This window comes from Podarcis filfolensis (assembly GCF_964270895.1).
Source record: "Podarcis filfolensis genome assembly, chromosome: 1".
Lineage (NCBI taxonomy): Eukaryota > Metazoa > Chordata > Lepidosauria > Squamata > Lacertidae > Podarcis > Podarcis filfolensis.
Genome location: NC_139604.1, coordinates 79,317,653 through 79,344,397, shown reverse-complemented (window position 1 = coordinate 79,344,397; position 26,745 = coordinate 79,317,653). Strand labels below are relative to the sequence as shown.

General features: G+C 41.3%; 2 protein-coding genes across 11 annotated transcripts in view; both read left to right on the top strand.

The window, feature by feature from the left end:
* LOC310756606 (uncharacterized protein) overlaps window positions 1-3,085 on the top strand; it is a 43,195-nt gene extending 40,110 nt beyond the window's left edge. For all 5 annotated transcript variants that reach the window (XM_083600947.1, XM_083600946.1, XM_083600945.1 and 2 more), the window contains exons 23-25: window positions 178-294; window positions 1,618-1,729; window positions 2,529-3,085. In XM_083600947.1, the coding sequence (XP_083457073.1) occupies window positions 178-294; window positions 1,618-1,729; window positions 2,529-2,687 (388 nt within the window). In that variant the 3' untranslated portion in view covers window positions 2,688-3,085. The remainder of the gene's footprint in view (window positions 1-177; window positions 295-1,617; window positions 1,730-2,528) is intronic.
* A 3,532-nt stretch (window positions 3,086-6,617) lies between these two features.
* LOC310757379 (actin, alpha cardiac muscle 1-like) lies at window positions 6,618-26,146 on the top strand. 6 transcript variants are annotated; one of them, XM_083602660.1, is made up of 9 exons: window positions 6,656-6,975; window positions 10,931-11,078; window positions 13,113-13,241; window positions 16,601-16,711; window positions 18,476-18,560; window positions 20,493-20,654; window positions 23,611-23,802; window positions 24,916-25,097; window positions 25,891-26,146. In XM_083602660.1, exons 2-9 carry the CDS (start codon window positions 10,950-10,952, stop codon window positions 26,032-26,034), a joined length of 1,134 nt encoding a protein of 377 aa, XP_083458786.1. In that variant the 5' UTR covers window positions 6,656-6,975; window positions 10,931-10,949; the 3' UTR covers window positions 26,035-26,146. The 6 variants fall into 6 exon arrangements, with proteins under 6 accessions (XP_083458788.1, XP_083458786.1, XP_083458789.1 ...); XM_083602659.1 differs by having other exon boundaries at window positions 6,751-6,975; window positions 10,890-11,078; XM_083602658.1 differs by having other exon boundaries at window positions 6,751-6,979; window positions 10,878-11,078.
* Window positions 26,147-26,745: the final 599 nt, after the last annotated feature.

Sequence of the window (26,745 nt, the reverse complement as noted above, 5' to 3'; positions counted from 1 at the left end):
TAAACCTAGAGCTCATTTCTCTTGATAATATGTAAGATTATTATATCATAAATTTTAACCACCTAAGATGAATAATTACTGTACAATAATCCAATAGGAACAAACTACTACATAAAGCAAACTAGTTTTGCTTTGCATTATTTTGTTTTCCTCCTTTGGAATTTGGGTTTGTTCTAGGCTTGCACAGAGGCAAGAACCAACTTTATTGGAATTAATGGGGACTCTCTCAGAAGAGAGGAATAGACGGGAAGCTGCGGAAGAGGCCCTCGGGCTCTTGGAAGAACAAATTAAAAGGTAGCAACACGTGTGAAAGGTATTTGGGGCTGATCTCGAACTGTGCTGATTTTGGTAGGCCACAAACAGGCAACCTGTAATGTGCCCATGCATGCAACCTTTGGTCACTCTCATTGCAGCCCAACAAACTCTCAGGGGACCTGACCCCCCTTTATTCAGTGTACAGATGGTCAGCTGTCAGACTGGTTCATGGGAAAGATTGCTGGCTGCATCAGGAATGCTGGGGGCAGGGTGAAGTTAAAACCTTCCTCCCCTGCAGTGATCCCCATCCCCATTTATAAATATTACTGTCCTTGTGCTGCTTTAACCTCCCCACAACACTCCAGATGCAGCCAAGTGTGCTGGGACAGCAGTCTTCTTCATGAACCTGGCTGATGGCTCATCAGTAGGGCTTCCTTTGTCCACTGCAGCCAATGTCATGGCCCCACACTGCAGACCTGACCACCCAGCTAATCAGATGGGTCAATAGCAGTTAGTGAAGGACTGTATCTGAGAGAAAGGCAAGTGGGAACTGAGCTGGGAAGAGGGGTGAATGGATGCAAGAATGGCTTTCTGAGAGCATGAATGTTAGTATGAATGAATGTGTCCGTGTGTTAAACTCAAATGCTGGGGAGGCCTGGCCAGAGAGGCGGGGTATAAGTAATAAATTATTATTATTTATTAGAGAGATGTGTATTGTGTGTGTGTGTGTATGTGTGTACACGTGATAAATATATACGTGCTTTTCATGTTCCTGCCCACCCCCAGTGCCAACAGCATCCCTAAACACTAATTGCATTGGAGGAATTTATCAATAAGACTTAATAAGTGCTCCATATTTGACACATGCATCTCATACATCTATTGCTGTAGATTGAATGGCATCTCCAGACCTAGGCAGAATAATCCCCCCTCTCCCCGCTGCTGTTCTTGAGGTTCTCATGGGTCCACTGAACCAATTCCATGGGGTGGGGGTGGGGAGAGTGGGGAAGCCCTGTTGTGCAAGTGGATGTCCTTGTGCAGAGCTTCCACTGAATCCTGCCCTATATATTACATATCATCCATGTATATGCTTATGAAGATGATGCGAGCAGCATGGGCTTCAAAGCCAGTTTCTTGCTGTTTCCAGAATAAAGGTTACTACTCCATTAATAAAGGAGTGTTAATAAAATTGTCATGAAATTACCCATTCCATTTAACTACAGGATCTGATTCAGTTCAGATGAACCACGTTCCTTAAAAGGGCTGATATCCCAAGTTAAAATTCAAAGAATGATCAGCATAGATAAATAGCCATTTAAAAGTGTCATGAATCTGATAAGCCTTTTGTATTTCTTTTTTTAGGCTTGAACTGATTGATTCTAGGTCAGCATCTGAACAATGTGCTTTTCAGGTAGAAGAAGAGGAAAGGCAGCCTTTCATCATCAACGCTAGTGAACTTACAGTAGTACGTAAGGTAAGCCTATACCTCAATTTTGGGAAATTTAGATTCCCAGATTGTTACTGAACCACATGCTATCTGTTCTCCTTCCCTCAGTAATATCTCAGAAGTGGGCCTTGCTGTGGTGGCACTGACCTTCTGGGAAGCTCTTTCTCTTGCAGTATAGGAGTCTGCAGATGTGCTTCAGATGACAAACGTGCAAATGAGCTTCAGATGACAACTGAAGACTCAGCTGTTCTGATAGGCTTTTCCTGGCCTATCAGATGTCTTTAAAGCTTTGGGGTTGTTTTGCCTTTCTAGGATTAGGGTATTTTAGTATTGTATTTATTTTATATATTTATATCCCAAAAGAGTCTTTGAGTGTTTAACAAAAGATGTATTTGTAAACTGAACTGGTTAGATACTGTTTTGGTACATAACTATATGAAATATAAATAAATGCAACAGTTGCTATAGGAACTCCATGGAAAATAAATGATCCATACCTGGGCTCTTAAAAATTTAAAAGCATTTATTACACAAGATGTCAGTCATTATATATCAGTCTCTGCACCACTGCTCCACATTACAAAGTGGTTGCTAGAGAATCATCAAGGTTCAGAATATGATGCTAAGTTGTTGTGTTGTAAATACTTCAGTATCTTATGGCATAGATGTGGATCACTTGCAATGTGAAAGCAATAAAGACCCTACAACTTACCTATGACACACTTTTTTCTCATTTAATTCCACCTTTTGTGTTTATTTTTGTGGGTTTGATTGGAAAGCATGAATGCCCAATGCTAATAGGATCAAATGCTTCTTTTCTAAACAGGTAAAAAGAGGAGCCCTTTCTTTCAGGAGATGGATTCGGGGACAAAGACTTTGCCGCTCCCAATTGCTGACTTGCAGAGCAAAATCTCGCTATTTCTTTCTCAGTTACTTAGTGGCCCTGCATCTTTTTGTTTTCTTGCGTCTCACAGGCATCTTATAAATGGAAAAGCTCAGAATGACAACCTTTCCCCATATCACCAGTATGTAAATATTAGCCAAACTACTCTTTTTTGTTTAACTCCACCATCCCAAAAGGCCACATCTCTGGGCCTATTCTGGGCCAGTCTGTCCTTCAAGGAAGGATTGTCTCTCTGAGCTTCCCAGAAACTAGTCCAGGACCATGGAGTGCTTTATTCATTTTGATAGACTGAGACAAAGACAAAGTTGTTTTTATTTAATTATCCGCTGTTTGTTCATTTATTCATTTTGTATTGATAGATTGAGACAAAGCCAAAGTTGTTTTTATTTAATTATCCGTTGTTTTTATTTAATTATCCGATATCCACAAATACAGTTGAAAATGTTCCTTGCATATTGAAATAAAGTGTTTATTCTGTTTGTGTCCTTGTATTATAGCATCATTCTAATATAGCATGTGGTCGATAATTTCTCAAGAGTCCAAGATCAGATAGATCTGTAGTGATCACAATACAAAAAATTTTTATTACCTAGAATGGTTTTGCACCAAAATTAGACACTGGAGTAAAGCCTTGTAAAACTGAAAGTGCTTCTAGTCACTCAGCATTCTCTTCCATGTTGAAATATGTAGCAATCACAGTGAAATTATGGTTGGAAGAGGAGGTAGTTCCAAGCACCATCTCTGAAATTACAGGAATCCATTATTTTCATGAAAAGATCACTTTAAAGGCATGCGGTTCCAAAACAGTGGCAGTTGTTCAAAAATCAAACATGTTTATACAATAATCGCATCAGCAGTTGTTGACACTGAGAAAGAGACATGCATGCACAAATAGCTTTCCTTCTCTGTGTCCTACGTGGCAAATTAACACCTGGAAAGCAAACATGGTGGGAAAGGCAAGTGGGCCCATGGTTATGATTGAACCAGGAAGTGTCTAAAGAGATGTGACAGCTAAAGAGCTGATTGTTAGAACGTGTCACATAAAATGAAATTGTCTGCTGAGTCCCAGAGGAAACTACTAGCAACTGAACTAGCATCTGATTAAGTTGTCAGATATGAACATTCAGAAGAAGAAAACATGCCTACTGCAAAATCCTCAACTGCAAGTGCTTTCTGTTTGCTATTAGAATAAAAAGACTTCAGAGGGGACCATTATGCTTCTGTGAGTAGTAGTTTCCATTTACTATTGAACTCATGCCAAATGCTTAGCTGCTTTTAAAGTAAATTGAAGAGTTTAAGAAGTAGTTCAGGGATTTTGTGAAGTGATTATGTGGAGAAAATTGTGGATACCCATGAAACCTCTGGATTGCAGTGCAAGTGTTATAGCAAGTGTGGTTTTTGAAACTTTTGCTTCTGAGCAAGAGACTTTGGTATTTACTAGTAAATTCTTTCCTTTGAGAGTGAAGTCTTATTTAGTGAATTCCAGTGCCTAGACACAAGGTGGCTGCCTCAGAGAAATTGGATTTAAGTTCTTGGATAAGGACAGAAGTGGGGGTACATAGGGTGTGCCAGACACCCACTCAGCTATAATAAATAGAAAAGAAGTGTGTAGCTTTCTATTAAAAGCTAGAACTTCACTGAGAACAGTAGATCCATACCAAGAATGCTGAAAGGTCCACATGACCAGTCAGGTGATGCAGCTCTCACCTAACAGACTTTCTTGCAAGGAAGAATATATTGTGGAGGGGAAGCTTTTGGGAATTTCTCTGAAGCTGAGCTAAGAATGGCTGTTGCTTCAAACATGGGTAAATATGCATATAGGAGTCAATACACAGAAAGAGAAACTAGCTACACTCATCAGAAAGTTTCACCACCTCTTGTCATAATCATACCATCATTGAGCCCCACACAGGGCCTGTTGCAGCATGTAAATATTTTTCTGAATATATTGATGCTGAATATATTCCAATTTGCTCTTCATTATGCTGAGGATCTGGCCTAGACGATCAACAAGAGCAGCATTGTAGACAATTTTTGAGATGCCAGGAGTGCAGATACCACTTCTTCATTCTTAAAGTCCAATATGTTAAGTGTAGGTTCTCCAAAGACTGATCAAACACCAGGCCCTAGGACGGAAGATCTCAATGGTGCTACAAAAATGGACACATTCTTGCATGGTTGGAAACTCTTCAGACACTCCCTTACACCCTTCTTAGGTTATGCATCTTTCTGTACACCTGGATTAGGCTGTGTCTTCCAGGTCAAAGGTTTATAGGGTAAGGCAGAATATACTGCAATTGTACAAAAGCTTCTACTGACTTAACCACTCTTCTGCAAAGTTATCACTTCTCCTTATGTGCACTGCTCTTATAAACAGTAACTGGTCCATTTCAGAAGGGTTACTCACTGTAGAGCTGGACGGATATGGATGTTTGTAACTAAACTAGGACTGTATTGTCTCTGAACACCAGGACACATGTATGTTCTTCAGAAGCTCTTGGAAGCAAAGAGAATTACCCTTGGATCCAGCCCTTCTAGTGGCTCCTCTCCCAATGCTATATGGATCAAGGGTTTGAATACACCAGCCCTTGAAGATGGCAGCTGAGATCATCATTTTATTTGCATGCCACCTTTCCACAGCTAAAACAATGTTCAAGGCGGCTTACAATATGAAAAGATTTACCTTTACAAACATAGCAAAATAGTCATAAAAATAAATAAAACACATCAAAAACTACATAACCAAACTGAACAATTTCTACATAAAAATAAAGATACAAAAATTAATATCAGTAACAGCATCAAAAACTCCCAATGAGACATTCTCCAAAATACCCCAGTCTTCCTGGGCATGACTATTGCAGTTTTCAGTAACAACGTCATCTTTGAAGAGGGAATTCCTGGTCTAATCATCCTATGGAAACCACCAAAAGAGATTCTGAAGTACTGATTATAAATGGGGGAGGTACGTTCTTCTAAATAACATTACTATTTTATATGACAAGGAGCAGGGAAATGAATAGGTTTTGAATTCTTGTTTGTTTAATGAATTTCTAATTTTATTTTTTATTTTGTGTTTTTTTTTATCCTACACCACAATCAACATTTCTTATGAAAAAGCTATGTATACCTTGTTTAAAAATAAATAATCCTGGCTTAGTGGGAGGAAGAAATATAGCAAATAAAGAGGAAAGGACCCCCACACTTAGAAAGGAGCATGTATTCAACACATGCTATGTTGATGAGGACTTCCCCACCACAGACTAGGGCTTACATCTATAGATCCAATTGTATGAGTAGAAGCACTTCCATTCTCATATAGAAAATCTCCAATTACACACATATCCCCATTGTAAGTCTCTCACATCACCTGCATTATTTACTACCCTGACAGCCCCTTAGGCCTTTGGAGTAGCTTTTTCTGGATGTGAAGGGCCACGGTTTGCAAGACCCCTATACGTGAGTCAAACGTTCTTCTGACACAAGCATAAGTCACCTTTAAGAAGTTTTTAATGCGTGTGTCAGCTTTCTCTGATCACAGGAAATTCAAAAGATGCTATTGAAAAGTAGGTACTGATGCCAAGCATTTGTGAACAATTCTGGATTTGAAAGTTGCCTGATGGCTACAACTCTGTTGCCCCAAGTTAACCCAATGCCTGTAGAGACAGACACACAATACATTTTCCAGTGTTTGAGATACCAGATACTAAAATGTGCTGTAGGCAACACAGATCAAAAGTGCATGACACAGAACTGAAGTAACTGCAATTATCACTTTGTAAGTGGCTAGTTGCTGAGTCATATCCCATTTTCAGCATAGAGTCACCTCATCTCAAGATAAGGTGGCTATTTTCTGCCTCTCTACTACAGAATCCTGATAACAACATGTACAGTTTGCTCACCACTACTGTACATGGTAAATTCTGCTTTTGAAACCAATGCCTGTTAAGTATGAATAGAGCTATAAATAGAGCTCTATAAACATAGAGCTAGGTACTGATGAAACAAACAAAAACCCTAGTTCTAGGCATGAGCTTGGAAATTATTTCAGCCTATGTGTAAACTGGAAAAGGAAGTGACAAAAGGGAGACTGGCAGAGTGGAGGAAGTGAGGGAAGCCATTGTCAGCACTTTAGAGTGGGAAGGTATCCAATGGCATCAGAAACTCTGCCCTAATTTATCTAGCCCTTTAAGCTGTTGCTTTGATAAGCACAAACTAGAAAAAAAAATGTTTCCAAAAATGGCATGGCAGACCTAGGCGTTCTATGAATTTCATTCCATGAGCTGGATATAAATGAAATAGAAGGTGAGATCATTTCATTTGTTCCAAGGGAGCTATTGCTGTTTTTCACCATTCCCTGGTGTGTTTGGTAAGTATTATCATCCATATATTGTTTTACCTTTTAGAAGATAAGACAAGACTTGATGTTACTGCAGGTGTGGGGGGGGGGAGAGTGTCTGGTCTTCTGAGTAAAGTGGTACCTCGGGTTAAGAACTTAATTCGTTCCGGAGGTCTGTTCTTAACCTGAAACTGTTCTTAACCTGAAGCACCACTTTAGCTAGTGGGGCCTCCTGCTGCCGCCGTGCCACCACTGGGCAATTTCTGTTCTCATCCTGAAGCAAAGTTCTTAACCCGAGGTAATATTTTTGGGTTAGCAGAGTCTGTAACCTGAAGTGTATGTAACCCGAGGTACCACTGTATACTTGAAGATCTTGTTCCTTGTGAGGACACAAACAATTGCATTCCCTTCTAATTCAAGTCACCCCATTGGAGCAGCATATTAAATAGTGCCTTGATTTTAGATTGACTCTACCATTTGGTGACTGTCAAAACCACTTGATATCTGATAGAACTGTATGTATTGCTGCTATTCCAGTGGGATACTCTGCAGGTTACTAACACTACAGGCCTAAACAAATTGAACGTAAACCTACTCATCACCCCATAGAGGGCTGATGAACTCCACACACGTCTTGAGTGCATACATCTCTCCATGGGGCAGAAGTGCAAGTGTCCATTCAGGATGTGAGAACATGTCACAGAAAAACGACGAGCCAAATGTTAGAATTGAAGCTTTGGAGATGATTTAAGTACTGCCTGTTTCGCCATACAGAAGTAGGAATCAGTAGAAATCAATTTGCGTCCAGCTGGCTAGCATCCTAATCCTAAATACATTTCTGTGAAACTTGCTTCTGTGTAGGATATCAACCCAAACCAGATATGCACTTGGTACTGATAGTTTTGCTACTGTAGCTCCTAGACCCAAGCTATGTTTTTACACCATCACCCCCTTTCCTTCTTGCCTCCAATTTTGTCAGTCTTGCAGAACCACTTTTTTGCTCTCCTCAAACTATATTAGATCTTCCATCTAAGTGGGAACTAACAAATCAATTTGAGCATAAATGTGGACTGAATGTGTCCATTTTTTTTAAAGAGCTTGTTTTTGTGTGCTTTATTCTGTTTTGTTTGTTTGTTTTTGGCTTTATGCTGTGAAGCAATTTGTTGATTGTTTCTGTTGTTGCTATGGGCATATGGATTGTTAGAGGAGGGGTAATACCGCTGGTGGGGGACATGTTGTGCTCCTTCTGGAGTAGTTTGTCCACCTTTGGTTCCCAACCTGCATTCAGCTCTCACCTGTGGCTCCTAAAAGCTGTCAGCATGCAACAGCAACCACACCCCAGGAATGGCTTTGTCTGGCTGGCTAAACCAGGTGAGGGTAGCTAATGGGTCTCAGTCCCTCAGTGAGTTAGTGACTTGTCCTGCATGCGAAGACAGGTTCTGGTGGATTGAGCAGATGAGAACAATAGTGGGTCCAACAGTCAAGAAGGCGGTTTCTGCATGTACTGTAGTGGGAAGTGAGGAGCAGATGGGGTTCATCAACCTGGGAAGGTAGCTCATCTAGAAGAACTCTGGTCCTAAACTTCTTCTGCCTTATGGGATATCTTCAGGAGAAGAAAAGACTAAGGAGTAAACCCTACATAATTCTGTTCCTAAGATGATTGGATGGCACCTTGTACACCTCCTTCCGGCAACTCCTGCAGCCAAGCTGGTGCCAAACGTATTGCTCTGCTTTCCTTTGGACCAGCGAGCCTTGTTGTCTGGGCAGCCCAGAACCTCCATACACATTGCCCAGGCTTGTACCCTGGGAAGGTCTCTTTGGTGCTGCTAACACAGCAATTTGACCCCCCCTCCCGGAGGTGCACTCCATTGTCTCTCAAGAAAGACAGATGCCAACAACTGTTGTTGCTAGTTGGAGGGACGCACCTATTCCCTTACAACTGAACTTGAAGAATCCCAAACAGAAGGCACATGTGCAAGTTGTCTTTGGTCAGTGGAACCAGACTTGTCTCAATGCACTTCCCAGAAGAGTCCTTTTGATAAGGAATTCACAGTTCACAGATACAGAATGGTTCTTGTAAGTGAGCACTTCATGAGAACAGCTGCCATTCCAAAACATTAACCAACACTTTTCCAGAGAAGGCCTATTTTTAGACCTTTCCTGCTATGACTGTTTATATCGTTGAGAATAATGTAGAGATTTGGTGGTGCTTTAAATAATACGTTTCTTTAAATCAGGGGTGGGGCCTATGGACCTATGGTCTCCAGATATTGCTGGACTACAGCTCCCATCATAAATGACCATTCGCCATGCTGGCTGGGCAAGATGGAGCCACATGTTGCCCATCCCTGACTTAAATGGTTATTTTGAACAACGTGCGCATTTTATAATTTCAATGCTTTGAAATGTCCAAAGGTGGGACCTTTGTACTGACAGTTTAGCAAACCAGCAGATGTGCAGTGGTCGTGTGTGTACACACCTCAGCTAAACGATGGCTTCTGTTTTCTACTTGGATAGAAGCTGGTTTAAGGGGCAGCTCATTAAACAGCATTGATCAGGAAGTTACAGATTGCCTGGATTGTGGCTAACTTCATGTGCATCAAACATCAGCCCTGGGGATGCTGGAACTGGACTAATAGTGAGCTAGGTGGACCAACAGTCTGACTCAGCAAAAAGCAGCTCCCTGTGTTCTGTCTCATCCCTGATGCTTGCTCATAATCTTACCATTCTCTCTCATCCTCCCCCCATTTGTATTGTCTACCTCTGGTTCTCTCTGTCTGCTGTTTGTCTATTTTCCATGTGCCACTCTGCTTTCTGTCCCCGCTCCCACTTTCCTTCTTGTACCACTACCCTCTTTTTGTTTAGCTTCACTTATCTTAGGATGTCTCCTCTTGCTCAAGGTCCCTGACTCTCTAAACATATTCCCTTCCACCAGAGCACAGTGCATTCAGCAGGGATGATGCTGCCGTCTGTTATGTGAAGTGTGGGAAATTTTGGCTTCATGTGGAAACCAGGATTATTTATTTATAATGAAATTTCTAGCCTGCCTTTCCTGCCCGAGTCAACAATGTGAAACAAACAAAATCTAAATAATTATATAGCCATCAATTTAAAAAGTCAAATAAATAACAGCATATCACTAAAACAGCATAAAAAGAGCACAGAGAGCAAACAACAGTTAATGACAGTCGAAAGTTGCTGGAAAATGTAAGTCTTTAAATTTTGATGGAGCACAAGTAAAAAGGATCTCTTAGGAACAGATAGAAAAGGCCAAAGTCAAGAATTCTCACAGAAACAGAAGTGTTTCAAGACATGCCATGATAGATATTCAACGAAGAATGGTCTATGCTACAATTCAATCCTAAACTGAAGGCCCATATTGTTAGATCCGTCTTAGAAGCCCATCCCTAATAATAATAATAATAATAATAATAATAATAATAATAATAATAATTTATTATTTGTACCCCAGCCACTTTGGGTGGCTTCTAACAAAGATTAAAAATACATTAAAATGTCACACATTAAAAACTTTCTGAAACATATAGCTGTGTTAACTGATCTTTTAATTTTTCTTATAAATTTTTACTCACCCATCTATGCTTAATTAAGTATTCTATGTATATGTTTAAATCTACGTCTGCTTCTTGCTCCTATTTATTTAATAATTATTCACTTAGATTCGTACTGTTATGCTATTTATTTAGATGTTTTGCTTATGCTGGTCTGTGACCGTAATAAAGTACCTGCTTGCTTAAGACATGCCAGTAGGTCCTGGAATGTTGGGAATCATGGTCTCAAAGAGTATGTTTGCTTGAATTAGATATACAGTATATATTTAAAGGATTGATTCATAAATTTGCTGACTTTATCAGAGAACTTATTCTCTCTCTCTCTCTCTCTTCCCATTTTTCTAACATTACATTTTGTAGTTTTAATCCCAGATAATCCAGATCGGCTTTCCCCTGAACTGCTGTTTCCACAGCCTAGGACACTGAGGAGCCATGTGTGATGATGAAGAAACCACAGCACTTGTCTGTGATAATGGCTCTGGACTTTGCAAAGCTGGATTTGCCGGAGATGATGCTCCAAGGGCTGTTTTTCCATCCATCGTTGGACGACCCCGGCACCAGGTCAGTTTTTATTTTAAGGGGAAATTGTGCCCACAATCAAGAGATGTGGGTCTCCATCTCTACATCTACCACATGCAAGACACTTTTGAAACACAGAACTTTCAAAATAGCATTGCACATGGGAAACAGGGTTGGGGAGGTGAGGTGTCTGCTGTTCAAAGGGGAAAAGTCCCATGGCATGTTTAAGGCAGGATAAAGTAGGCCACTAAACCATGGTACATGTGCCCAATGAGATACAGGGTTCTTATTCAACGGAATATGTTGGATCGCTCACCAGCAGTAGCTTCAGAGCATCATTTTTTGCTAGCAAGAACAGTGTTAAAGAGATAACTCTTTATCTGCTCTCTATTATTCCATGTTGCCATGAAGAACCACTGCCTATCCCTGATGTGCTTCTCCCCAGACCCATTTGATTTTTGGTTTAACAAGTCTGTTTGGATTTGAGGAGCTGGAAAAAAGATTGTCAACTTCCAGAAGCATCTAGGTTACGACTGGAAACAAAATGCTGGAATAGATAGACCTTTGATCTGATTCTGCAACACAGTTCTTACATTTTTTTAAAGTCCTTAAATTTAATGCTATGTGCATACTGTTACTCAAATACATAAACCATTTTTGGAGCTGCATAAAATTTTGTGGATGTTATGTCAAGCAACAGATATGGTTGATCTTATTTTGCAGTGATGCTTATTAGTAGCTTGATTTGTAAGCATAGTTGTTAAGTAATGCCATAGGTCATCAAGAAATTAACAAGCATCTAGTAAAAATATGTATACAATGGAAAAAACTTATAATTGCCTAATTAATGCAGGCCTAAGGAAACAGAATAAGCATTAAATCTGTTTTTTTCCAGTTGTCAGATTTACTTTACTCTTGCTGCAAAGCTTGTTACTTGCATGTTGCTGTTTAGAACTTTTGATTTTAAAAAACTGCTGAATATGTACCACTATTTAACACCCCTCCACAGATACCATGCAATCACTGAATTGATTTTCAGTCCCACAGTTTGATAATTTACCATGTCAGCAATTTAGATTTAAAGAAAGGAATCCATCAAATAGTATGTTTTAAAAAAAACAAAACAAAACAAAACCTGGAAGCTAATCAAAGTCTTGGAACTTCTGCATACTAGTCAGTGCCAAAAGAAAGCAGAGACTGAGTAACGGGAATGTACATTGGCTTTCCATAAGAATTGTTTAGGAGTATTTTATTGCTGGAGTGGAATTCAACCAAAGTTAAGCATTTTAAGTTCCATTGATTTTAATGGTTGTAGTGTAATCCTATTGAATATACAGTAGTGGGATTTCCTTCCAAATAAACATGTATAGGATTGTGAAGTTAGCACTTAATTCTAACACCTTAAAAGATGCTTCATTTTTATTGTTTCATTCCTGTGGTATTTATATTTCCAAAGTCCAATGAGCAGGAGATTGAGGATGACACTAAACTTCAAATGCTTACCTTCTAATACAGCATTTGAAATGGTAAAATAATTTACCATAATCTGAAAAGGTTTTAAATTAATTTTAAGCACTATTGGATAAGAATTTTCCTGCGCTTTGGCTTTAAAGTCATTTCAATAAAATAGGAACCAACTGCTGAGTAGAACAATGGAGGTGGTTGTGTGAAACTGTCGAAGAAAGAAATGGGAAAAGCATGTAAAACTATTTTTTTTCTACTCACGTTGCAATCCTAAGCACACATTCCCGTGAACAGAGGCAGCTTTAAGGGAGAGCAACTGGTTCCTTCACACTGGGCACAGAGCCTTGGGGGTGCCATAAGGGGCACTGCAACTATGATGTAGAAGGGAAGGCAAGGAGGGTGAATTTTGGTGTTGTACAGGACGTTGCTGCTGTGAGTAAGCTGCATTGAATCCTATTGAATTCAGTTGGACTTACTTTTGAGTAGACATGCACTGTTGGTCCTAGTATCACTGTTTTATGTTGCAGAAATGACAATAGAAGTGACTCTTGGCAAACATTTGCAATGTGATACTGAATTTGATATGTTCCTTTTGATGGCTTGCTTTTCTAGGGGGTTATGGTAGGGATGGGACAAAAAGACAGCTATGTTGGCGATGAAGCACAGAGCAAACGAGGGATTCTGACCCTGAAGTATCCCATCGAGCATGGGATTATCACTAACTGGGATGACATGGAAAAGGTCAGTAGGTTTTGTTTATTTGTCACTATTTGTGATTATTTTCTGCTTTTTAAAAATAAAAATAAAAATAAAAATTATTATTTATACCCCGCCCATCTGGCTGAGTTTCCCCTGCCACTCTGGGTGGCTCCCAATCAAGTGTTAAAAACAATACATCATTAAATATTAAAAACTTCCCTGCCTTCAGATGTCTTTTAAAAATAGAATAGCTGCTTATTTCCTTCACATCTAAAGGGAGGATGTTCCACAGGGCGGGCGCCACTACCGAGAAGGCCCTCTGTCTGGTTCCCTGTAACCTCACTTCTCACAGTGAGGGAACTGCCAGAAGGCCCTCGGCACCGGACCTCAGTGTCCGGATTGAACAATGGGGGTGGAGACGCTCCTTCAGGTATACAGGACTGAGGCCGTTTAGGGCTTTAGAGGTCAGCACCAACACTTTGAATTGGCAAGTAAAAACACCTGGGGCATATCCAGGGGCAGATGGAAGAGTCTCTTTCTCATGCCCAACCAACCACATGGTAACTGCTTCCATGTGGTTCAATCCCACTCCGCAGGGAAGCATCTGTGAACAATATGGTCCCATGGATGGGGCTGGTTGCATGGGCCTTTCCCAGCTAATTGGCACTCTCCCCCCCCCCCGCCCCCTTCTAAGGCGCTGTGTATATGTGTATATAAAAGCTGCACAACTGCATTATTCACTCACACTTCTGGGTACCATGGGATCACACCACACAGAAATGGTTCCCAGACTGTTGGCTCAGCATTTAAAAAGCTAAATGGCTGGGAGAATAAATGTAAGGGGCCGTGTTTATTCCTCTGTGAAGAAGCAAAGTCCTGGGAAAAAAGCATGGCAGATGAAGCAGATCTGTAGCAAGGAATAGCCACAAGCACAGACATATTTAATAGAGGTCCAAACTTACCATATTATCTGCTCTGGCCAACTACAATCAAATAGGTATCTTTACAGGTGTGGCTGGTTATCTTATAGTTCATTGCTTTGCCTGACTAAACTTAATAGTGGCATATATGCTGGCTGGATCCGCCCCAAAAGGTTCAACTCCTCACACCTGGCAAAGGCTGGCTGTTCCCTATTCCTCCGTCCACTGGATGCAACATCACCTGTCTTCACAGCTACTGCACATTTAATGTAGGAAGGCGGGGGGAGCACAAGAATGGGGCATTATCTTCTTCTTCTGACTTCATAAATGTCTAATGAGGCTTTTCATTTCTCTTGAATGGCATATGGAAGGGAAATCGGTCACATCCCCATCTTACATTTTAATTGTAAGTATTTGAGAATGCCATGGTGGCCTGTGGAGAACAGATCTGATCTCTCTTTGGTGTTCACAAAATCAAAGGAATTAGGGCTTAAATGGAACCTAGTCAGTCATAAAAAGCTTTGTACTATGGGTACGGAAACCTCCCGGTTTGGTATGTCACACATGAACCACACTAGTTTTCCCACTCTTATAAAATCTTAAAGGCTTTGAATTGAACATCCTTGGATGAGGGCACTTAAACTGCAGCAGTCAATGAACAAACAGCTTATTCAAACTGGCAGGTAGGTTGCTGCTGTGAGGGCCTGTACAACCTCAGCGTACAAGCGAAGATTGCTTATTTGAAAGTACCCTTAAATAAGAATCTCCCAGCAAGTGGGAAGATAGCATGTTGTGGAGAAACAAAAGCGAGCATCTCTTCTGTGCTAATTTTCCATATGAACAAGAATTTTAATGAACTTTTCAGTCATGCAGTTCCCACGTGACACAATTATGTGAGGACGATTATACTGTGTACACTCTTGCACATTTGAATTGGTCCCTAAGTGTGGAAAATGTCTTATTTAATATGACTACGACTCATTTGAGTATATCATTTGGGTCCAGATAAAAGCTTTTATAGGAGAGCCTCCATACTTGGCACTTCATAGATTTTTGCTGGAGACCAAGTGTCATTCATAGATGTGGGGCCTGAGACCAAACAACACTAGCAGTTCTCATAAGAATTGTTCACTTCATCTGATATAAAATATAAAACAGCACTTGAGACTTGCTGGCTGAGAGTACAACATTGTTAGGGTACTTCCGTGATAGATAGCTAAAATTTCTGGCGGAAAGGTATTATAGAATTTCCCTTAAAACAGAGACCAATGTCTAACTTGTCATTGGTTCAACAGACCAATGGTGTATTTTTGTATAAAACAGCTTTTTATGTTCGTGATGTGAGAAGTTCCAGAAATGTAACACACACACAAAAGAACAGTGTGGTGAAATCCCCCTCCACACAAGGAAACAGAGCAAATTGAGGGAACTTGCATATCTGTGTGACAAACCTAGACAGCTTCTTAAAAAGCAGAGACATCACCTTGCCAAAAAAGGTCCATATAGTTAAAGCTATGGTTTTCTCAGTAGTGATGTATGGTAGTGAGAGCTGGACCATAAAGAAGGCTGATCGCCGAAGAATTGATGCTTTTTAATTATGGTGCTGGAGGAGACTCTTGAGAGTCCCATGGACTGCAAGAAGATCAAACCTATCCATTCTGAAGGAAATCAGCCCTGAGTGCTCACTGGAAGGACAGATCATGAAGCTGAGGCGCCAATACTTTGGCCACCTCATGAGAAGAGAAGACTCCCTGGAAAAGACCCTGATGTTGGGATGATTGAGGGAACAAGGAGAAGGGGACAATAGAGGAGGAGATGGTTGGACAGTGTTCTCGAAGCTACCAGCATGAGTTTGACCAAACTGCAGGAGGCAGTGGAAGACAGAAGTGCCTGGCGTGCTCTGGTCCATGGGGTTGTGAAGAGTCAAACAACAACAAGCATATCTGTGTAAAATGTGGGGTCTAATAAAGGGATTGGAAACCTCAATTTGCTGTGCTGAAGGGGGTTTGAACGTGGCAGAGATGAATTCCACCCAGCCCTATCAGCCTTCACTGTAAGGGAAGATTCATCGGTGGCAGGGAAGGGAGGAGACCCTCAGTGTTCCCACTCAAATGCTGGGTAGTCATCAGAAACCCACAACATGGGGTGTTTCAGGGGTGGAGATGTGCTGACCCTGCTGCCATCCAGTGATGGCAATGGGCCCAGTCCAAGCCCTTTCGCTGCCTGGGAACTGGCAGAGCAGGCATTTCTCTTTGCCCTCATGTTCTGTCCTGACTGGCACTAGTAGCAGGGCTATAGAAGTAGAGGTGGGTGTGCCACTCTATCCAGCCTTGCCACTACTGTCCAGGGGTTTGGTTTGACCTTTGACTTAATGATATATGTATTCATTTTGCTACATTTGCTATCTGAAATGCAAAGATTCATTGGGCAACACTTAACACACATTGCCTGTTTGTTTGCCTTCAACCACCTGTCCCTTAGATTTGGCACCATTCCTTCTATAATGAACTTCGAGTTGCCCCAGAAGAGCACCCTGTCCTCCTGACTGAAGCGCCATTAAACCCCAAGGCTAATCGAGAAAAAATGACCCAGGTAATTTTTTGTATGTTGCTTCCCTTCTGAGCTAGAAAACTCCAGTTTTAGCAGAGAAACCAAAGTGGCTGTGGCTATCATGCCCAAAAGGGGGGTAGGGCGGGGCAGCAGGGATGGAGTAATGGCAGGGAGGGGCAGGGACAGCTCAGATGCATTCCATCAAGCTCCACCCACTGGTATGGATGACAAGCTGCAGAATATCAATAAATATTTAGGGTTGTGTCAGATGCAGGTGGTGGTTGCTTGTGAGTAACCAGGCAGGACTCCGACCTGTCTTTTACAGGTTTTATTGGTGCAAACTATTTACAGTGCAGAACCAACAAGTTCATGTCCGTCTTAGTCACTTGCAGAATCCAGGAGCGGCCTCTTCTGGCTTCTCCCCCAACATAAGAACTTAGACACCCCAAATCTCTGCCTCCCCTCCTTGTGTTTCACCCCTCTGCCCAAACTGGGTGACGGAAGTTGCGTATCTGCCTCCTGGCCAGCCGGGCTAGGTGAGGCGCTTGGGCAGCATCTTTGAGTCCTCTCCTTGCTTCTTGGCTGGCCCCTTCCCTCTCTGCTCCACTGGAGGTGTGGCTTTCCCCACTGCTGGACGAGGAGCTGCTCCTCAGAAGCGTTGGAGACTCTCTGTATTCCCCTACATCCCTCCCCTGTTCTTATGTCAGTCCCCTGACAGGTTGAAAGTATGAAAGTATACCAGATGCACAAACAAAATAATAGGATCTTTGTGACCCATTTGCAGTAGACATAAGGCCCCTATCTGGAATACCCTCTTAGACTGCAGTGCAAACAGATAACCACCAAAACAAGGAGCAGTTATGCATTGCGAATTTCTAAGTTTCTATGTCCCAAGAACAGAGAATTATTTACCTTTCTGCTGCCAAAGTATCAGAAGCAGAGCTTCTCTGCCTTTGTTCTTCCATGCTGTGGAAATGGCTGTGCGGACTCTGCAAAAGAGCAATTTCACAGTTTTGCAGCAAATGATTTCTGATAAGTGGTAGGTCTGTAAGGTCTATTGCTCTTCAGAAGTGGAGAAAGATAATGAAATGCTAGTCATCCACCTTTTCTCAGAGAAGTATACTGCTGAGCTGCTCATTTCGGAGAGACTGTGAATTAACGAATTTAGAGGCCATTTCAGTTGAGCTGAGTCAGGTTACTGTCAAAAGAAACAGGGATTAAAGCTAGAATAAAAGGGGTTTCACCGCTGTCAGGCTGCAATTAGACAGCAAGCCCAGAATTCTGCATTTAAAAAATCCAGAGGGGAAACCTCATTATTCCAATTTATAATGCTCAATACTGTTAATGAAATTGCATGTCTTGTTTGGTGTAAACCGTCTGGGATCATTTGTCATCCTCATTCAGTTTCCTTCACTAGGGACTTTGAAAGATAGACTTAGGCGTGGTGTGGAATAACGTGAGGATAATTTAATTAGTTGTGTAATTAATCTGGTAAAATTCCACCACAGTGGACAGTGAGACAAATAACAGGCTTTGTTGGAAGCCAAACTGCAGTGGAACTGAGGCAGCGCTGCATGGAACAACCACCGGATGGAACGGAAATCATTGTCTTCCTACACCTTTATTCTCATATGTCCACCTCTGCAAGTATGATTTATCTTGGATACTATAGCTCCTGTGCACAATTTGGGACCAAACATATAATGCTGCTAGGAAAATTGGGTATCTTAAAACCAGATTTTAGTAGCATTGTAGCATTCTCTTTCTATGCTGAGATCCTAAGACCCTCTCATTTGCCCTCTACAGATCATGTTTGAAACTTTCAATGTGCCTGCAATGTATGTGGCCATTCAAGCGGTTCTTTCTCTCTATGCATCTGGCCGAACTACTGGTGAGTTTGAAATTGGTGTCATCATCTTTAAAAGAAGAAGAAGTGTGTCCTCACATATATGTATCTTGATGTCTAATACGCTGGCCCCTATTTTTCCTTACCACGCTATTATGAGAAAACTGGATCTTCTGATAAGCCCCTACCATACTGAATTAACATCGGGAAAGAAAAGAGAGAGAATTGGGAACACTCAATCTCCAGCCAATAATTGCCTGTGACCAATCAGAACTGCTGTTTTGTAGAGTTAAACTCTTCCCTTCTCCAATCAAAAAATCAAAGTGGTTGGAAGCCAGCCACTCATATACTCCCCCCCCCCGCTGGTGTGCACAGGAAGAAAAACCCTTTTATCCCAGATAATGTTCCTGAAGCAATTGTTGTCCCCCTACAAAATAATAGCTGCATATTTAACTGTAGCCTGTTTTCTAATTGCATTGGAAATGACCTATTTTCTTCAGCAAGCTTTATAAAATGCATTCAAATGCCAAATGAAAACTTGCTTAACTATGCATCAAAAAGAGGGAGAAGTAAAGCGCCCACACCGTGCCTGTATGGTGGGTTAGTTACTAAATTACACATAGTGAAGATGATGCTCCTGGCTTTGACTTAAAGTATCTTATATTTACTATAAATTCCTGGCAACTGCCCCAGAAACGGGAAACACATGGCCACTACCCTGTCTGGGTACATGGCAACCCTACTAACCAGGGCTGTGACTTTTTGGCTAACTTCACCAATCCAGGGTGCCTCTCCAGACAACCTACTATTTATTGAGCACTCATCATGATCTGTGTGCACAAAACTTACTCAGCGTTTAGATCATGGGTAGGCAAACTAAGGCCTGGAGGCCGGATCTGGTCCAATTGCCTTCTAAATCCGGCCCCCGGACGGTCCGGGAATCAGCGTGTTTTTACATGAGTAGAATGCGTGCTTTTATTTAAAATGCACCTCTGGGTTATTTGTGGGGCATAGGAATTCATTCATTCCCCCCCCCATATAGTCCGGCCCCCCACAAGGTCTGAGGAACAAACCCTTGCTGAAAAAGTTTGCTGACCCCTGGTTTAGATTATATTCAATATTTCTTGAGCATTCATCCTCCAGTCATCTTGATTTGCTTGCAGAGCATTTATACCTCTTCCTGTTAGTCAGGCATTCATCCCACACTTTTCAGTACTTTTCTCCATGACTTTCCCAAGCCACAAAAAGTCCTCTGTTTTAAAGTGGATTTGTTTTGCTAGAGCAATGGGGTGCTTTAATCCATTTTAAACAGTGCAAACCTGAAGTTCCAGCTTTGTCTGAATTCCTCCTGCAAAATACTGACAGTCTGGAGGCGCCCATTAAATAGGGTTGTCAACTAGCCAGAAAAAAATCCAGCTCAAAAATTCAGGGTTTTTAGTGGCTATAGCTTTTGGGTCTGTAGGGCAGTCTGTGGCTGTCTCACACCTGGTTCAGGGAGAGTCCACAAGTTCTCTGTGGAAGGGAGACCACAGGTGGGCCTTTTTATAGCAATATACGTTACCTTGTAAATAGCTGCTGTTTTATTGTTCCATTAAAAAAAACCTCCACATTTTAGTGGTAAATCTGTATGTTTATACATCAGCATTTTGGTATTCTTTGCAAATTGTTTGGGATCCTCTTTTTTTTTGTGTGTGAAAGGCTATAGAAATGTAAGAAGATCATTATCATTAGCATCTGTTTCAGAGAGAACAATGCCATGCAATTTCTGACTCTTTCATGAAGGCAATTTCTTCTTTGTATAGGCCAGCAATTTCCCTCTGAGTTCCACTCAGCATGGAGACAATAGGGATTATCATTTGCAGTCTCTCCTTTCAATCCCAGTTGTTGTCAAAGGGTTTAATTTAGCAGAAAGAGTGGGGCAGGGCAAGGTCTACGGAGAAGAATGCTGACGCTTCTAATTTTCTTCCTCTCTCTTAGGGATAGTTCTGGACTCAGGGGACGGTGTCACACATAATGTACCTATCTATGAAGGTTATGCCCTGCCACATGCCATCATGAGACTGGATTTGGCTGGAAGAGATCTCACTGACTATCTCATGAAAATTCTTACAGAGAGGGGATACTCTTTTGTTACTACAGGTAATCAGTGCTTTTCTTACAGATTAAGGGAGGAATATTGTGCTAAGGCAATTGTTTCACCATTTCAGGGATACATGAGGAGGGGGAAGCCCCTTTGCAAAAGCAGAAGTCCTTCTGCAGGGCTTCTGCTAATGGGATTCATTATTTCAATTCCACCTCCTGTTTACTTCTGATAATGCTGTCTTATTCTGCCACATCATGGATGCTTTAGCTGAGATTCCTGCATTGCAGGGGGTTGGACTAGATGGCCCCTGGGTCCCTTCCAACTCTTAAGATTCTATATTCTGTTATCATATTGGATAAATAAGCATCGTGTTATTTCTCTCTTCAAAAAATGGCTTGATTATTAACAACATGATGTTATTGAAGAACCACCTAGCACCAAGGCATGAATTATGTTCTTTGATTTTCTGATTTTCTAATTCTTTTTTAAAAAATCAAAGTTTTCTTTATGCTCCCCACTCCCACCCCAAATATACAAAAATATAAAAAACGGTCTCTAAAATAAAAAGAAAGAAAAAGACAAAATCTAGACACAGGAAAGATTTAACAGCAACCTGCTAAGCACCCTCTTTTGCACCTCACCCCATGATAGTTCAAGGTTATGTGGCAGTTGTGGAAAAGGTGAAATCCATGCTAAGGATTATTAGGACGGGAACTGAAAATAAGTTTGCCATCATCATCATGCCGTTAAACAAACCTATTGTATGCCTGCATTTGGAATTACTTTTCACAGTTTGCAGCCTCTAAAAGGATATTGTAGAGCTGGGAAAGGTTCAGAAAAGGGCTACTAAAATGGTCAAAGGACTGTGATACTTCCATTGTGTTGAAAAGTTACACCAGGTGTGGCTTTTTACTTTACAGGAAGTGGGAGTAAGGGGGAACATGACTGAGGTACATAAAAATAAGCAATGTGGGAAAATTCAGCATGCACAAAAGGAAAGTATGACTTAACACTGTGCATAGTTATACTATGGAAATTTATTCCACAAGATGTAATGATGGCTGCCAGCTTGGATGACTTAAAAAGACGATTAGACAAATTCATGGAAGATACTGTAAGGCTATCACTGGTTACCATCCACAATGGCTATTCTTCATCCACTGTCAGAGTCAGTATGCTTCTCTAGACCAGCTTGAGATCACAAATGTACTTGCACTCAGGTACTGCTTGCAGGCTTGTTGGTCACTGTGGGAACAGAAGGCTTGATTAGATGGGCCTTGGTCTAATCCAGGACTTTTCTTATGGTGAGAGCGAATACAGCTTCAGCCTGGGGCATGGAGTAAGAAGAGAAAAGGCCTATAAACTATGTCAAATGTTTAAGACTGCAACACCCAATTAATTTTAATAAGGAGCAAACTTCCAACACTGTGCCGTCTAATGTGCAAAAATGAAATATAAGAGTCGTTAGAATGAAGGTCAGCCCAACAACAAGATCTTACCGCTAGCTTCAAGTATCGGGCCTTGTATCTGCTCCTGCCATTGATTTCTTCATTGCATGGTCCATCCAGGATCTCTCTCTGTCCAGGTGTACTGCTGGATTTTCTTACAAAAGAAGAGTTCATAAATCAAGCATAGGTGTGGGACACCTTTTTGAGCCTGGGGGCCTCAGTCCATTGTAGGCAACCTTTCAGGAACCAGAGGAAAAATGGGTAGTATGCTATGTTTGAGCTACACAAAAGGCAAAGCTTTCTATACCCACACATGTCTCCATTTCCCATCCTGGCAAGCATGAGGCAATACCACAGTTCAGTGACATGTTCAAGTCAGACAGAAGCACTTGAGGAGGGATTGCACTATAGCTGGTTGAAGACCTGGCCAGGAGAAGGGAGGTGGTTTATGGGTGGGCAAAGTCTGGAGAGAGTTTCAAGAGCTGGACAGAAAGGCTTGGAGAGCCACAATTGGCCCCAGACCTGAGGTTCCCCACTCATAGTATCCCAGTAGCTTTCTGGCTTCATTAGGGATAACATCTGTCCCTTATGAGACACCAGAATATTAAAGTGGACCCTTTACTGAGCTGACCAACTTTTCAAAATAACTTCTGTGATTTCTTTCATCTGACGGGAAGAAATCAAATGAACGATTTGTGCTGTTTTCATGTGAAAATAAGAATCTTTTCTCAGCCTTTACTAGGAGTATTTCATTTGTTTTATAATGCATAAAAGGCTAAAAGAAAGCAGATGGGAACTTAAGAATTAAAAAGCTTGCTATCCTATATTAAGGTTCTTAAAGAAGAGTCCTAATACTCACACAGGTGGGGATCACCTATGTAGGTTCAGCACATAGCAACCTTTGATGGTTAAAGGAGGTGACAGAGGAAAGGGAGGACCGTATACCAAATTTATAGCCCAGGGGCTCAGCAAGATTCGTAAAGAAAAAACGATTTATATGTGTTGTATGTGTAATATAACATTGTGCCACCCGATGGCGATGTGGACCCCCATTTTCTCTACCTGTTTTCCCTGTTTAAATTTACAACACTTTAAACTGATGTGTCTAGATCCAACCCAGGTGGCTTTTAAGTCAGCATGCTCTACCAGTCATCTGACTTTTACATAAGGAAGGCACTCTTAACGCCTTTCAGAGCCAAGAGATTAGGCTGGAAAGGTGCTAATTAAAAAGGAAGTCGTTCAGGCTAACCATGGTAGACATGACATTTCGAAGGGATTTTCAAATTGTGTGCTTTAAAGTGGCAGCAGTTACATCCTTCATTCTCCTTGGAGAAATGGAGGCTGGCTCTTTGTCAGGAAAGCTGTAGCTCTTAAAAAAGACATACCTTGAAAGGACAAAGCTGTAGGCCAAGTGTTTTCTTGGGGATTTCTCTGTTCTGCCTGTGCGGCAGGACCAAGGGAGACCGATTTTCCATCCTGGGAAGGACTGTGGTTATAAGGATTCTGATAACTAACCCAAGAGCCCTCTGCTATCGTTTTACACCTCACTGCTTGATGTTTGTAGCTGAGCGTGAGATTGTGCGAGACATCAAAGAGAAGCTCTGCTACGTGGCTCTCGACTTTGAGAACGAAATGGCCACTGCTGCATCCTCCTCTTCTCTGGAGAAGAGCTACGAACTCCCCGATGGTCAAGTCATCACTATTGGCAATGAACGGTTTCGATGCCCTGAAACTCTCTTCCAGCCATCGTTCATAGGTGGGTCTGCGCTTGTTTCCCGTGGCTGTGGTTAACAGGCGAAGAAAACATGTTATTGTACTGCTATACTGGAGATGTCATTGTCATGACCATATTTGCTATGTGGTCAAAAAAAGTAAAGATGATAGAAAATGCTGTTGCATCTAATTTATTTTGGCATGAGCACTTGTAGATTAATCTGGTTGACAAAATGGACTGAGTAGTTGGTTTACGTGGGAAGAGGTACCCTGCAAGACAGAGCAATCTAACAAGAATTTGCTTCATATAAGACTTAAAACAATGTTTACCCCTAAATACTAAATACAGTCATATCTCGGGTTACAGACGCTTTGGGTTGTGTGATTTCTGGTTGCGCACTGCGCCGAACCCAGAAGTACCGGAACTGGTTACTTCTGGGTTTCAGCGCTCGCGCATGCGCAGATGCACCGAATCGCAACCTGTGCGTGTGCAGACACGGCACTGCAGGTTGTGAAGGTGCTTCCCGCATGGATCATGTTCGCAACCCAAGTGTCCACTGCACGTTTATTGGCATCAGATTTAAGGAGTGTATATGGGGACTTCTCACTGTTTTCTTTTTAAAAAAGACATTCATTACCAGGAAAGGATCAGGCTTGTGTGTATCTTAAAGGGAAAGATGTGTTTGTGTGTGAAAATGGATGTTTCACATTAGGTTAACATTGCAGATTTAAAACTTTGGATAATATGCCTTATGCAACCTTAAACTTCTGATGGCAAACAAACTGGTTTTGGGAAGAGCATCCGTTACACAAAGGACTCATTGGCACTTATATTATGCCCCACAATTTCTAGGCACACATACATACGGATGGCATGGGGTCCTTATACAAGATTAATTAATATCAAAATAGGGCTCTGGTTGATAAATATAAAGCTTCTGTTGTTTGCATAATCTGGATTGCTGTTATCCCTCCAACTGAGCACCTGGACCAGCCATATTCACTGTCATATCCCACCCTACTGATCAAAAATAATGGGAAAGATCTAAAATCAGCCTCTATTTTGTATCACATTCTCGCACTCTTTTAAAAAAATGAGAGTGGCTTGCTTAGAAATATGTGATCAATTAATCCTCGTAATTTCATTTCTTTCCAGGGATGGAGTCTGCCGGTGTCCATGAAACAACCTATAACAGTATAATGAAATGTGATATTGACATCCGTAAAGATCTTTATGCTAATAATGTGCTTTCTGGAGGGACCACCATGTACCCTGGCATTGGGGACCGTATGCAGAAGGAGATTACCGCTTTGGCTCCAAGTACAATGAAGATCAAGGTCAATGTTACATCTAACATCAATCTAAGAGGCCATGAATAGGCCGGAGCGTGTGATTTCTAGAGGGGGAAAAAGATGAGAAGCTAGAACACAAGAGATCTATGTCCAGATTTTATGTGGCCTTTCTTCAAAGCCACCTGATTGCTCTTCCTCACTTTAATCAGAGTATAGGTCTGTCAATGGCTATATACACCATGCTAACAATTAAGTCTCTAACTGAATATAGCTATTTCCATTGTGATCTGCCTTTGAGATACTTGGGGGGTGTTTTGGAAGATGCTAGGCTGAGATGGATAAGAACATAAGAAGAGCCCTGCTAGATCAGGCCAAGTTCTATCTAGTCCAGCATTCTGTCCTCCCAGTGGCCAACCAGATGCTATGGGAAGTCCATAAGCAAGACCCAAGTACAGCAGCACCCTCCTCCCTTGCAATTTCTAGCAACTGATATATAGAGGCATAATGTCACCAACAGTGGGGTGGGGGGGATAGCCATCATGGCTGGTAGCCATTCAAAACCTTATCCTCCTTGAATTCATCTAATTGGCTTAGTTGGTGGCCACCATGCAAATATGTCATAAAGCAGAGGATTAGATATAATTTTATGGTTTTATTGATTTACAATTGACCTGACTTGCATACCACTTTGTAGCTATCGTAGTCACACAGCGAAAAGCTTCTATTGCTTGCATATTCCAGAATGAGAATAATAGGGATTAGAAGACATGATGACTAAAATGAGAATGATTGTCACCTAATTTGTATGTTCCCTTCTTCATCTCCCTCCTTCTTCTAGATGATTGCACCTCCAGAACGTAAATATTCTGTCTGGATTGGGGGATCCATATTGGCTTCTCTTTCGACCTTCCAGCAAATGTGGATCAGCAAAGATGAATATGAGGAATCTGGTCCCTCCATTGTCCATCGCAAATGCTTTTGAATATGCTAAATGTTACCTTGTGGTGTTTCTCTACCAAATTTCTCTGGAAATTTAGTTTAAGCTTTCCCTCACTGCCTAGTCTGAAAACACAATAAAGGTGATGTTAACTGAACAGATTTTGTCATTTCTGGATGCCTCAAATACGTACACCCCATATTATGTACACCCCATATTTTCCATTCAAATGACAAGGATCCTTAGAAAATCCTTCATTGGTTATTAAAGAAGTTATTGCAGTTAGGAAGCTTCCTAACACTGCTCACCACGGGATGTAATACTTCATGCTTTGAAATAAGATGTTCAATGTCATATGCAATATCCAGTGAGCTCTGTATGGCTTTAATATGAACATTTTATCCTCACAAGAACCCAATGACTTAAGCAGATTGATTTGCCCAAGGCTACCAAGTCAACTTCATTGCTAGGTAGAGTTTTGAAATAGCATTTGTCACATCTAACATCATGCTAGCTACTATTAGTTTTCTACTTTTTTAAAGAGCATTTGGTAAAATCCTGCTACTAAGATTAACAGGACTCTGTCATTTGATGAATTGTAGCCACTCATTAATTAATTACCCATTGGCATTGTGATAATAACAGCATGGGATTTACCCCCCTCCATTTAATACAAGTTTCTCTTGGTGGAGTTGCTGTAATATAATGGAATGTTTGCAACCATTCCAACTTCTGAAGACTTGGCAATCCTATGTC